This window comes from Callospermophilus lateralis, chromosome 3, assembly GCF_048772815.1.
Source record: "Callospermophilus lateralis isolate mCalLat2 chromosome 3, mCalLat2.hap1, whole genome shotgun sequence".
NCBI classification, from domain to species: domain Eukaryota; kingdom Metazoa; phylum Chordata; class Mammalia; order Rodentia; family Sciuridae; genus Callospermophilus; species Callospermophilus lateralis.
In genome coordinates this window covers 4630097-4643482 of record NC_135307.1, presented here as the reverse complement: position 1 = coordinate 4643482, position 13386 = coordinate 4630097, and the positions used below count along the sequence as shown (strand labels likewise).

At 44.4% G+C, this 13386-nt stretch overlaps 1 protein-coding gene across 3 annotated transcripts in view; it reads right to left on the bottom strand.

The window, feature by feature from the left end:
* The window catches only part of Cinp (cyclin dependent kinase 2 interacting protein), a 15326-nt gene extending 1940 nt beyond the window's left edge, over positions 1-13386 (bottom strand). Inside the window, exons 1-5 of one of the 3 annotated variants that reach the window (XM_076849614.2) lie at positions 13337-13386; positions 9463-9631; positions 7967-8096; positions 4670-4799; positions 495-550 (exon numbers count right to left, since the gene is read on the bottom strand). In XM_076849614.2, coding sequence (XP_076705729.1) covers positions 495-550; positions 4670-4799; positions 7967-8096; positions 9463-9631; positions 13337-13343 — 492 coding nt within the window. In that variant the 5' untranslated portion in view covers positions 13344-13386. Of the gene's footprint in view, positions 1-494; positions 551-2943; positions 3874-4669; positions 4800-7966; positions 8097-9076; positions 9241-9462; positions 9632-13336 lie in introns of those variants that run through there. The other 2 variants (XM_076849612.2, XM_076849613.2) reach the window with 2 other exon arrangements.

The window sequence follows — 13386 nt, the reverse complement described above, 5'->3', positions numbered from 1 at the left end:
TGCTTTTTCTGGGACATGGGGCAACAGTGATAGGCTTCAGAGAGAATTTTATATCTAAGTAAAAGCATGAGCTGGGAGGCATTCAGGAAGTTGGGTGGCTTTGCCCAAGGTGGTCCAGACCCAGATTGCTTCTTCCCCCTAGGATGGCCCTTGTCCCTAAGGTCCAAGGTAGTTTAACACTCAACCTTGTGTTATCCCTAAAAGGAAAGAAGGGCAAGAGAAGCACACATGCTTTTTTTTTTTTTTTTCCTTTTTTTTTTTTTTTCCTGCAGTACCGGGGATGGTACTGGGCTGCTCCATCACTCAAGTGCACCCCCAACCCTTTTTATTTTTTGAGACAGTTGTTGAGGCTGGCTCCAAACTTGAGATCCTCTTGCCTCAGTCTCCCAAGCAGCTGACTACAGGTGTGAGCCACCACATCTAGCTGTGTACACACCTTTTAAGGGTCATGATCTGAAAACTGCATACCTCAGTAGTCAGTCATGTGGCCATACCTGGCTCAAAGATTCTGAAGCCTGTTCCAAAGAGGGCAGCTCCATGCCAGCTGAGACTAAAATGAAACAAAGGATCAACATGGAAGACAAATAGCAGCCTCAGCCAAACCCCACCTCCCAGTGTGGTTCACCTTGTGGATCAGTCTGAACAGGTCACAGTGCAGCTCCTAAGCCTCAGCAGCTTTTAACATAAGCTCGTGTGCTCCTTGCTCACCTACATCTCTGCTGGCAGGTTAGAGAGAGGGCGCTGTGCTCGGTGGGCAGGTGGAGGACAACCAGCTAGGGCAGCCACAGCTGAACGCTTCTGGTTCCATGCCAGAGAGAGAGAATGCCAGTAAAGTCAAGCCATCAAATGCACTTAATAGCACAGTGGCCAGAATTAGTCACACCGTCTCACCCAACCCACAGGGACCAGAACTGCTGGAAGGCAGGATGCCTGGCACCTCTGATAAACAGCATGAAAAGATGCTTAGCTTGGCCCCACCAAGTCTCATAATAGTTAATGACACACAAAAGCTGTTCACAGCTGAGCCGTGCACAGCACACTGTGGTTACCTAGCTTTTGTGTTTCCTGGAGTTATGGTGTTATTATCCTTCCCCAATCCTGTTCTGTCTAGGTGGATTCCAGAGTTTTCATGTGCCTCTTGTCATTTGGCAGGGTTTCTGGAGGAATAGGATCTGTGTGCCTGGGAGCCACCTTTTTGCTAAACTTTAAATGCCACAATGGCCTCGGAGTTCTTCTTGTTCCTTCCCAATAGTATGAAGTTGCTCTGCAGAGTCATTATTTTTGTTCATTATTTAGCTCTTTACTTTTCTCTGGCCTTAGCAGCATCAATCCTGTGAGTTACTCCTGAGCAACTTCTGATAGGCGCCTGGGGCACATATCATCAAGAGCTCCTGAAATGCCCTTGAAGGCCTATTCACAGTACCAAATCCTCAGGCTCCTCTCTAAGTGTTCATACTTTGTGAAACATGACTGATGGACCTCATGCCAAGACCTCTCCCAGGTGGGCAGCTGGCAAGCACAGCCTCTTGGGCCCCGTCCTGCTCATCACTCTGTAGCTGGTTCCAGTAGCCTTGCATCTAGGTCTGCAGTGGAGCCTACGACAGGACAGCAGCAGCCCAGCCAAATGCTAGCCAGGGGCATCCAGATTATAAGGTGTCTGACTGTCCACTTTTATGATAGTTGGATTTTAGTACAGCAAAGGCAGAGAAGAGAGAAATCCTAAGAAATGCTGCTATTAGGTGCTTTTCATAGGTCAGCTTGCACAGTAAGAAATCCTCACTTGCTCTCAAAATACTTCTGTCACATGCAGTCTTTTATTGGGGCCATACTTTTATTTCTCTGACAGCATTTGCCTTTTGGACCACAGAACCTTGGCTTCATAAGGCTAAAGCCCACATTGCCCAGGGGGATATTTCTGGGTAGGTATGGCAGAACTGAACAGGCATGTACACCCTGCGTTATTTTGTGATGCAAAGTGACATTGGTGCATGTGTTCTCTGCAAGTCAGTCTTCCCTCTGGGTCCACAGTCTTTGTGCAGGATCTTCTGTCTGTCCAAGCCCCTCACTCAGCTGAGCATGTAGCTTGGCAAAAAAGGAAAAAGCAGAGCAGAAAAAGAAAGAGAAAAGAAAATGGGCTGGGGCTGTACTCATGGTCCTAGTAAGTCCAGGTGATGCTGACCTGGCTGGATTCATGCTTTGGTTCCCAGTATGGGCCAAAAAATAAAAATAAAAAAATAAAAAAATTAAGGGCTGAGGATGGGTCAACAGTGGTGGAGTGCTTACCTAATAAGTTCAGGGGAACTAAATCAAAGCAAATCTGCCAGAGGCAGTGGCACACGCCTGTAATTCCAGAGGCTCGGAAGGCTGAGGCAGGAGGATCATGAGTTCAAGGCCAGCCTCAGCAACTTAGCAAGGCCCTGAGCAACTTAGCAAGACTCTGTCTCAAAATAAAATACAAAAAGGGCTGCGGAAGTGGTTCAGAGGTTAAGCACCCCTGGGTTCAGTCCAAAAACGAAAGCAAACCTGGGACTGCCAGTTACTGTCCAGAACCTTGGACAGTTGTATGACTGTCATATGACTGTATGACAGGGCCTGTTTCCTCATCTGTGAAAAGAATGGAGGAATCAGAAGTAGTGATTTCCTGAGGTTTTTCTGGCCATAAATTCTACAAGTAAGTCTTATTTGGTGAATTAAAGTCAAAATAGTCTTGGGCTGATAAGTTAAGGTTCCGAGTAGCTCAGTTGTAGCTCAGTGGTGGAGCGCTTGCCTGTCATATGTGAAGCCCTGGGTTCAATCCTCAGCACTACATATAAATAAATAAATAAAATGAAAGATTTATTGACAACTTAAAAAAAAAGTTCAAAAAAAAAAAGTTTAAATGGTCTTGATAACTTAGATAAGTAGATGTTAATGATTAAATGTAAAGAAGCTAAAAAACAACACCACAATTAAAACATTTATTCAGTTCCACAGCATACACAGTCCCATGGAATGTGCATGGTTTGGGATCAGAGGACTTCTCACTGGCCTGTACCATCCTGGACATGCAGACCATGGCTGTGTTTTTTGTTGGCAGTTTTCATTTCCATGATGCCAAACTTTACCCAGTTGACGCTATAAGATTTTAAACATTAGTTGTTTTTTTTTTTTTTAATTTTTTAATATTTATTTTTTAATTTTCGGCAGGCACAACATCTTTGTATGTGGTGATGAGGATAGAACCCGGGCTGCACGCATGCCAGGCGAGTGCGCTACCGCTTGAGCCACATCCCCAGCCCCTTAAACATTAGTTGTAATCATAGAATATGTGCTCATAAAAATCTAAATACAGATAGATATAAAGTAATAATATGTAATGAGGGGTTTTCTACATCAAGGTGAGTGACCTGTAAAGTACACTTAACTCACAAAAACTGGACCCCTCAGTCACTCTGCTCAGGAACTCATCAGGTCAGGAATGACAGGTAGAAAGGCAGAAAGGAAGGGTGGCCGCAGCAGGGGTGAGCACCCCTGGAGAGGCCACAGAAGCTGCCATGTGGTCCAGAACCCCACGAAAGCTGGTGGGCAGCCAGGCCAGAGAGAAGGCTCTGGTCCTGGGCACAACACCAGGTCCCACCCACTGGAGGACAGGGAAGACATCAGTGGTCTGGAGCCAAGCTGAGTGGGAAGGTCACAGGGCCCGGTGCCCTGTCTCCAGCAGCATGCTCTCCAGATGCAGCTTGCTGCTGCTCTCCACGTAGGGCTGGTGCAGCCACATTGACAGGTAGCTCAGGATGAGGTCCCGGTCCACCGTGTGTGCCAGCTCTGCACCCACAGTGCGCTTCAGGAGCAGCTCCTGCCTGTACATGTCTGAGAGCTGGCGGGAAACCTCATCTGAAACAGAAGCAAGTCTCCCTCATCAGCAGCCATTCAAGGAAGCAGCTCAACCCAGGAGCCACGCTTTCAGAGGCTCCTGGTGAAAAGCCAGAACCAACAGCAGCACCGCAGTAGAGGAGGAGGAGTGTGTCAATCACTCTGGCTGGTGCCAGTTAGGAACGTTAGCTATGCAGCAAGGAGCACGAGATCAAAAATAAGCACAGGCTTTTGTGTTAACCTGTAGGTGACCTGCAGTGACCATGACAGGAGAATTGCCTCAAACTGACAGTATTACAACCAGCTTGTTAGGCCAGGCAATTTTGTTCTTTTCTCCCTTCCTTCAGCAACTTAGCAAGACCCTGTCCCAAAATAAGAAAAATTTTAAAAAGGGGGCAGGGTGCTGGGGATGTTGCTCAGTGGTAAAGCACCCCAGGTTAATTCCCAGTCACAGAAAGAAAAAAAAGTGCCTTAAAGTGCTTAAGTAATTATTACATTTTTCTCAATAGTCCTTTCCCATGAGGTTGGCTGCAGTCATCTTGAATAAACAGACAAAACAATTTCTTCCTCAATTAAAAAAGAATAAATAAAAGAGGAATTTCTGCCTCCACAGAGGAGGTGGACTTCATTCTATTTGGTTTAAAGAGTCAAGAACAGCAACTTGCATCATAAGTCTCTATGTTGAATTTTCTTTGCTGTTAGGTAATTAGAGCTGAGAAGAAATGTTCATTCTAAGATGCCTTCATCTAATCTAAATGATACTAAATCCTCTCCTGACCTCTATCCTCCTAAACATGAACTCACAAGAACTACTTACAGAAGTGGGTCGTAGGCCACGTGTGAAACAAAGGGGGCCGAGCACTCTCCTCCCCATAATGGTAATTTTCTAGTTCACAAATTCCCTTGGTAGTTGAAGACAGCTTTTCCATTTTCACCAGTATTTTGGTCTGAAAAGATATTAATTTGGAATATGTGAACATTATTTGAAATCTAAATATTATTTGAAAACTGAAATCAGTCTCAAATTCACTAGATTTCAAAGCTAAGTACTTCTGTTGAGGCCCAAACTGTAATAACCAAATGCCACTAACTCCACGGAGAGCAAATTTGCAGGGCAATGGACAGCTGCTATGGTTTCATCAGTTTGGATTACTTCCCCAATAAGCCCCGGATTTCCAGTCTTGGAGTAGAGAGCGTGCTATGTTCCACTGCACTACAATTAAACAGCATATTTCAGCAAGACCTGGAAAATTCCAGGACAGGGTCTGCTGCTCTTATGGGACCAAACATGGGAGAGAAGCATAAAACAAACTAATTTCTGACTTAGATACTGAAAGCCTGTTGAGGCTATTTCCTTATTTATAAAACAATGGTACTGAATGGCAGCCTACTCACTTGACACAGGAGGAAATGGCAGTGCTCCAGTGGACCCAGGCTCCATCCTGAGCCGCTTCACGACCCCCTTCGCACAGCCGCCCCTGCTGCATACGTGACACAGCACAGAGCGGGCCAGTGTGGTGTCTGCTTCAGAGAACGAGGGAGTGACTACTGGAAGCCCCTAGTGGAGCTATATGAGTGGTTGTTAAATAAAATAAACAGAAGGGGCTTGCCTCACATGCACAAGGCCCTGGGTTCATTCCCCAGCACACACACACACAAAAAAAAGTTAAAATAAATAGAAGAAACTAGGATTTCAGATTTAAGTAGCACAGGTCTACTAAGATCAAATTTCTAACTCCTGGCATAACTGACTTTATAGTATGGGGTGGGGAAATAAAAAACATACGAATCATCAAAATCTTAATTTCTTGTACTTGGTCCTTCCAACCACCTCAATTACCTCTGAAGGGGCATGCCCTAAATTTAGGTAACATTGATTTTTTTAAAAAAATATTTATTTTTTATTTTTTTTTAAGGTGGACACAATATCTCCATTTTATTTTTTTTTAATCAGTCTTTTTTTTTTTTTTTTTAAGGTGGACACAATATCTCCATTTTATTTTATTTTTTTTTAATCAGTCTTTTTTTTTTTTTTTTTTTTTAAGGGAGAGGGAGACAGAGAGAGAAACTTTTTAATATTTATTTTCTAGTTTTCGGCAGACACAACATCCTTGTTTGTATGTGGTGCTGAGGATTGAACCCGGACCGCACGCATGCCAGGCGAGCGCGCTACCACTTGAGCCACATTCCCAGCCCCTCCATTTTATTTTTATGTGGTGCTGAGGATCGAACCCAGTACCTCACGTGTCTTAGGCGAGCACTCTACCACTTGAGCCACAATCCCAGCCTGGTAACATTGATTTTTAAAGATTCCTTTCTTGAATCTTAGGTTTGATATTTCAATGGGCCCAACCCCAAGAGGCAGGACTCATCACTTCTGTTTCATAGCTGAGAAAACTGTTCAAGGTTGAACTAGGGAAGAATAAGGCCAAACTTGAATAGAAATAAGGCCTTCTATTCCCAAGTCTCTCAACACCCAATCCTTTGTGCTTTCCTCTGCATCCTGTGGCAACTCCCTGACTCTAAGAAAAACTTACAAAGATGAAGAAAGTGAGGAAAATCCTGGAGCCATGACCCTGTGCTAGAAGGGCCATGCCCAATTTTGCAGCTTGGCCATCAATAGGGACAAGGTCATGTATGTATGAACTGATAGCATGTTAGCAGCAGACCACGCTCACACTTTAAGCATTGAAGAGTGTCTCCAGAAGCGAACCCAGACTGCTGAGAGACTGAGTCCAGCTCAGGCAAAGGAGTGCACCAACACCCAAGGTCAAATTTATTAAAGACTATTGAGAAGGGTGCAGTTGCACACACCTATAATCCCAGCGGCAGAGGAGGCTAAGACAGGAGGATCACCAGTTGAAAGCCAGCCTGAGCAGAAGTGAGGCACTGAGCAACTCAGTGAGACCCTGTCTCTAAATAAAATACAAAATAGGGCTGGGGATGTGGCTCAGTGGTCAAGTGCCCGAGTTCAATCCCTAGTATCCCCACCTATCCCCCTAAATAAAGACTACTGAAGCTGAGTCTGGGAAATTATTCTCTCCAAATGCTGGGAGGAAAATAGGAAAAGAAATAATATTAATAGCTTTACAATCTCAGCATTCGGTTTTTGAACATAGAATGAGGACTTATTATTCTAAGACTGAGGCAGGACGTGCACAAGATGAGTCTGGAACATCTTTCAATGCTAGCAAATGCAGAGAGTTCACAAAATCCACAACCAAACCAAACTTCACTGTGAAGAGAGACTTTCAAAGGGACATATGAGCCAACTGCATTCCCAATGGCCAAAGTAGGGACAATCTGAGCAAGAAATAAAGTAGATTTGGATCACAACCCAAAGTATAAAGTAAATACCTTTCAAGTCCAAACTGATATAGATGACAAATTGAATAATTAACAAATAAGGGAGAAGAGACAAAGTTCCCATGTGGACGAATTACAAATAATGTCTATACATTCTCTGTCCTCAGGAGGTGCTTACATTTCAAATGATTGGAAATAAAAGAAGAATAGAATTTTGTGATATATGAAAATCATGTGAAATTCAAATTCTGCATCCACCAATAGTTTTTTGGGAACATAGTCATATCCATTTGCTTATATATACTGCCATTGCCCTATGAGGCAGAGTTGAGCAGTACGAGGACAGAGATGGTCTGGCCCATGAAGCCTAAAACATTCGCTCTGTAGACTCTGGAAGTGGATGAACTGCCCTGGACAATGTACTGTGCAGAAAGAGTGGGTGTCCAGAGCCACATTTTGGGGAACATCAAAATTTGTGGGATGGGGGGCTGGCGCTGGTGCTTAGCGGTAGCGCACTTGCCTGGCATGAGTGAAGCACTGGATTTGATTCTTGGCACTGCATATAAATAAAGGTCTATCAACAACTAAAAGATGGGCCCAACCCCAAGAGGCAGGACTCATCACTTCTGTTCCAAAATTAAAAAAAAAAAAAAAAAAGATTTGTGGGATGGGTAGAGGAAGAGAGCATCAGAGAAGCCTGAGAAGCAAAGAATTACCAATGGTGTTAAGTGCCAGAAATGGTCGAGCAAACCCCAAAGAGGTCCACTGGACCCAGTGACAGTGACCACAAGTGGCCAGTAGGTCTTACCAAACCATCCAAGGTGGCCTGTAGTTCCTCACATAGCACCTCAAGCTCCTTATCATATTGTGGATACATCTTTTCTTCATTTCCATTGGAAGCTGGGCTGCTGCTATTTAATTCTATCTTGTCTTTACTCCTGGATAAAATAGCAAATAATGGGTTAAAGTCCACGATGTGCATGGCCATTCTAGGAGAGCACAGGCTGGTGAAACCAGCAGGGAGCCAGGGGGTGAAAGCTCTGCCAATAGACAGAGGCAAGCTGCGGGGTGTTCAGGTATTTTAAAATTGTAACTTTGAGAAATTAAAAACTTATACAGGAAAACGCAAAAATAAAGCAGGTCTGGGTTGTAGCTCAGTGGTAGAGCGCTCGCCTAGTACACGTGAGGCAATGGGTTTGATCCTGAGCACCACACAAAAATAAATAAAATAAAGGTATTACATCCATCTTCAACTAAAAAAAAATAAAATAAAGCAAAGCCTTTAATTAGAATTTGCAACTGCTAATAATTTTTCATAAGTCCCTTGTCTTTTTTAAGAAATAAAATAAATTGGGTGTGGTGATGCACACCTGTAGCCCCAGCTATTTGGGAAGACCAGGCAGGAGGATTACTTGAGCCCAAGAGTTCGAGATGAGCCTGGGCAATGCAATGAGTGATACCTAGTTTCAACAATGACAACAACAACAACAACAAGAGCAGGAAGAAAAATTTTAAAAAACAAGGAAAATGTAATAGTCTGAACATGAAGTCTCATTACTTACCACCCAACCATTCGTCCTAGAAGGTGCCAGTACTGTGAGTTAAGCCTGTATCACGTTTTTTGATCTTCAGTACTGGAGATTGAACCCAGGGATGCTCTACCACTGAGCCACATCCCCAGCCATTTTTGACTTATTTTGTGATAGGGTCTTGCTAAGTTGCCCAGGCTGGCCTTGAACTTGTGATCTTATTGCCTTGGTCTCCTCAATGGCTGGGATAACAGCAGTACACTACCATGTCTGGTCCTTTAATCTATTTTTATAAGTTCACACACAGATGTAACCATGAATAATACATAGCATAACTTTGTATTTAAAATGGATATATACAATAAGTAGTGGGGTGTGGTAGTACACACCTGTAATCCCAGTGACTCGGGAGGCTGAAGCAGGAGGATCGTAAATTGGAGACCAGCCTCATTAACTTATCAAGGCTCTAAGCAACTCAGCAAGACCCTGTCCCAAAATAAAAAATAAAAAGGGCTGGGGATGAAGCTCCATGATTAAGGGAACCCCTCCAAAAAATGTGTATATACAATAAATAAACATAAGCTCAAGTACTTAAAAAAATGCTCATACACATTTCATACTTGCATATATAATTTACTGCTTTTCTTGCTTACTATTTTATTTTTAAATTTTTCATTTATCCTGATAAGTTCTTACCCTAAAAGACTCCCATGACTCTTCTGCCCAATGGTTAAGGGTGAAGGTTCAGAGTGTGAGGAACTCTAAATGTACTTACAATAAACTGATTTTCAAGTTGGCAATGTTATTTGCGGTGGTAAAACCTGCATCACTGAGGGTTTCCCATTTCAGGATTAAATTGTGCCAGTCAGCTGCATTGTCCTTAATTTTTCTTGCACTGACTGACAAGACAGGCTTTCTGGGTGTTGTAACTCTAAGAGTCTTTGCTGTAGGAGTAAGAGAAACACAATTATTATGGAAAACATGATCATAGTCGGAGGGCACATGTCTTATTAACTGTCAACAAACTGACATTCTATTTTTAAAGATTTTTCTTACTTATACATGGACACAATATCTTTGTTTTGTTTATTTATTTTTATGTGGTGAGAAGGATTGAACCCAGTGCCTCACATGGGCAAGGCAAGCGCTCTGCCACTGAGCCACAGCCCCAGCCCCAAACTAACATTCTTTGTCAACTAGACAAATAAATGTCACAAAAGCTAAGAGGTCTGGATAAACATGAAAGTTTCTAAAACAAGAAAAGCCAAAACTTTTAAAAATTACTTAAGACACAACAGATATGGCTCCACAAAGTTTTGTTTTTTTTTAAACATTTTTTTTTTTTAGAGAGAGAATTTTTTTTGTTTTTTTAAGTTTTTCGGCAGACACAACATCTTTGTTTGTATGTGGTGCTGAGGATCGAACCCGGGCCGCACGCATGCCAGGTGATCGCGCTACCGCTTGAGCCACATCCCCAGCCCTCCACAAAGTTTTGACCTTGGCATTTTAACTACTTTCAAAGGCTGGAAGTGAAGTTGTAACTCTCTGAGAGAACCCTTGGATGGCTCCCATTCCATTTCCTAAAGGATAATCTGGCTTGACTCCTTAGTACTCCCACTCTCCAGTCTCAGGCACTTTGTTCAGAGACGTGTGGAGCTTCTAAGATACTGAGAAGGAAGGACACCAGAGATGCAAAGGGAATCCTGAGGAGACCGCCTCTGCCTTTCCTGGGGCTCAGGAGGAAGTTCCGGCTCCGTCAGGCCCTGGCACTCTTGGCAATACCAGTTTTCATGATCTCCAGTTAAAGTGAACCTAGCAGTTTTTGTGTGTTGGATTTTTGTTCTGCTACTGGGGTTTGAACCAAGGGGTGCTTTACCACTTGAGCCACATCCCCAGCCCTGTTTATGTTTTAAGACAGGGTCCTGCCACATCGCTTAGGGCATTGCTAAGTGGCTAAGAATGGTCTGGAACTCGCAAACCTCCTACCTCAGTTCCTGAGTCACTGGGATTACAAATGTGCACCACTGTGCCAAGCTTCTAGCAGCTCCTGAAAAGGCCTCTGCACATGCGTTTTTCTTCTAAAAGCTCCTTCCTTCTCTGGCTAGTGCTGCCTCCCTCAAGCCAAACCCAGATCCCACTGTCTGGAGGAAGCAGTCCCCAGACCACCAAAAGCCTCCCGGGCAGTTTGTTCTACCCCAGCACTCCCTTCTCCACTGAGAACCCAACAGACACTTCATGGCCCTGGAGGAATACAGAACACACAAAAGTTGTATGATTTGGAGGGTAGACTAATAAAAATAGTATCTGCTTCACAGTGTTGCTGAGAGTAGATGCCTATGTAATGCTGTGAGGAGCTGGCCCATGGCAAGGGTCAGTATATCATCTGATGTCCAAGGCCCTGTTACCCAAGTCTGCACACCCTTCTTCAGCTTGATCCTTTCCCACTTGCAATCCGTGCCTCAGTGCTGGGTCTGTATAAGCTTCAACATGAATTAGAATGTTTCTGCTATTAGTGTGTCTTCAATCACCTGGCATTCTAGAGGGTTCTTCTTTTAAGTATATTGATTCTTCATTCACTCTGAAACAACTAATGTTTGCTGGCTGCCTACAATATGCCAGGCATGAAGGATGAAGTTCCTGAATAAGATAGCCATTGCTGTGGAAATGACTTTCCAAAGGGGCGAGAGATGATAAATGATCAAGAACCAGTCCAGATGCAGTATGGCTAGGATAAAATGGAGGGGAGCGGGTAGTGTGTTAAGAGGGGACCTCACAATTAGAACCTTGCATGCCAAGACAGGAAGTTTGGGCTTGTTCTATGTACAATGGAGAGCAAGCAGTGTGCTTGGAGGAGGGCAATGGAATGATCTTAGATTTTTAGAAAGTCATTTCCATGAAGTCTCCTGGATCCCCCAAGGTGGGTTAGGACTCACTGCACTAGTAACTGGAACATCCTATGCTTCTGCTATCTTGACATTCAGCAGCGAGGTGCCTCAGTCCCTGTTGGACTGAGTCCAACCAGAATAGGCTCTGTTTATCTTGTTCCCTTTCATACCTTCTGCACATAGTAGGTGCTGAATAAAATGTGTTAGGTGGAGGAATTGCTCTTATCATCTTCTGTACTGAAATTGTCTAAAGTTTTCTCTTCCCCAGGAGGGGTTCCTGAGGATGAGGATCCCATCTGATTCACTGTCTGCTTGCCAGGCACCTAGTGAGAAATTGATGTGACTCCTTTTTGAAAAAAGCTTCTACCTCAAGGCCTGTCCAAGGAAGGGGGCGTGGCCCTTGTCCTTGGAATAACCCACAGAGGACTCCTAGGCACATACCCACCTTGCTGAGTTGTTTGTCTGCAAAAAACAGGAGAGATCTGCTGCACCAGGTGTCCCTGACTCAGTTAGGCTAGGTGAGAACCCATAGCAACCCCCTAGCAACCACCAATCCGCATGAGACAGGGAAAATACCTGGGATGCCAGATGACCCCCCCCAGTAGTTTATGGTGGTGGATAACATGTTGGGAAACCATGTAGTTCAGCATGTACTCCCTCCTGGCTTAAACCAATCAGTTCAAACGAATCCCCCTCTTGTACTAACCAAACATCCCTACCCAACTTGTTCCCACCATTGAATGTGCTAATCAATGTTAAGAGTTGTTTGATTTTCCCGCGGTATGGAATGATTTGCTGTGTGATGTTGTGACGCATAGAGTATCCCCCCAAAACCTATAAAATCTCACTGGACAAAGCACCAGGGATTACTCCCTGGGACAGCTGTGTCAGAAACGGTTGTGAGTCCAGGCTGGAGCTTGCAATAAAGACTCTTGTGTGATTGCATCAGAATTGGCTCCTGGAGGTCTATTGGGGTCCCACGAATCTGGCATTATACTAGTACATACTTAGGAACCAAAAAACAGCTTCAATTGACTTCAAGAAACTCACAGGCTAGTAGGGAGAGAACAGTAATTAGAACCACAGAACAGGGCAGATGAAGCATAACCCAGTGGTTAAGTTACTTATCCCCTTCATGCCAGGGCTTCTCACTGCAAAATGGAGCTGACTTACGCTCAGTGAGTACTCTACAAGCAGAATGTTCTGGCAACCTTCACTGACAGTTCAAGTAAGAGTTTCTGGAGGTGATGGGCATGCAAGGCTTGGCGCCCAATTTGCTCCATTACTGCTATTTATTATTTATTCATTTCTGTGGTACTGAGGTTGAAACCAGGGGCTTTCTACGCACACCTGCCATCCCAGAGATTCGGGAGGCTGAGGCTGGAGGATCCAAGTTCGAGGCCAACCTCAGCAACTTAGAGGACTGTCTCAGAAAATAAAAAAGGACTGAAGATGTAGTTCAGTGGCAGAGAGCCCATAGGCTCAATCCCCAGTGACGCCAAATAAATAAATAATGACGATAATTACCATTCGAGCGTCAGGTTGCTGACACTCCTTTGCACACATCATTCTTTCAGCTGTCACTCCACACGAGAAAAAAAGGAGGCGCAGCAAAGATGGCCCCAGGCCGACCACAGAGGCTGCGCGGGGCCGGCACACCGGGCTGGGCAAGGCACCACAGCACTTAATCAAGGCGGCCCGGCCCGCGACCAAAAGCCTGGCGCCCATAGCCTCCCCAACCCGGAATCTAGCCCTCTCACGCACCTTCCATGCGGTCGGCAGAAATCCCGGGAAGGAGACCCAAGCCCCGCCCA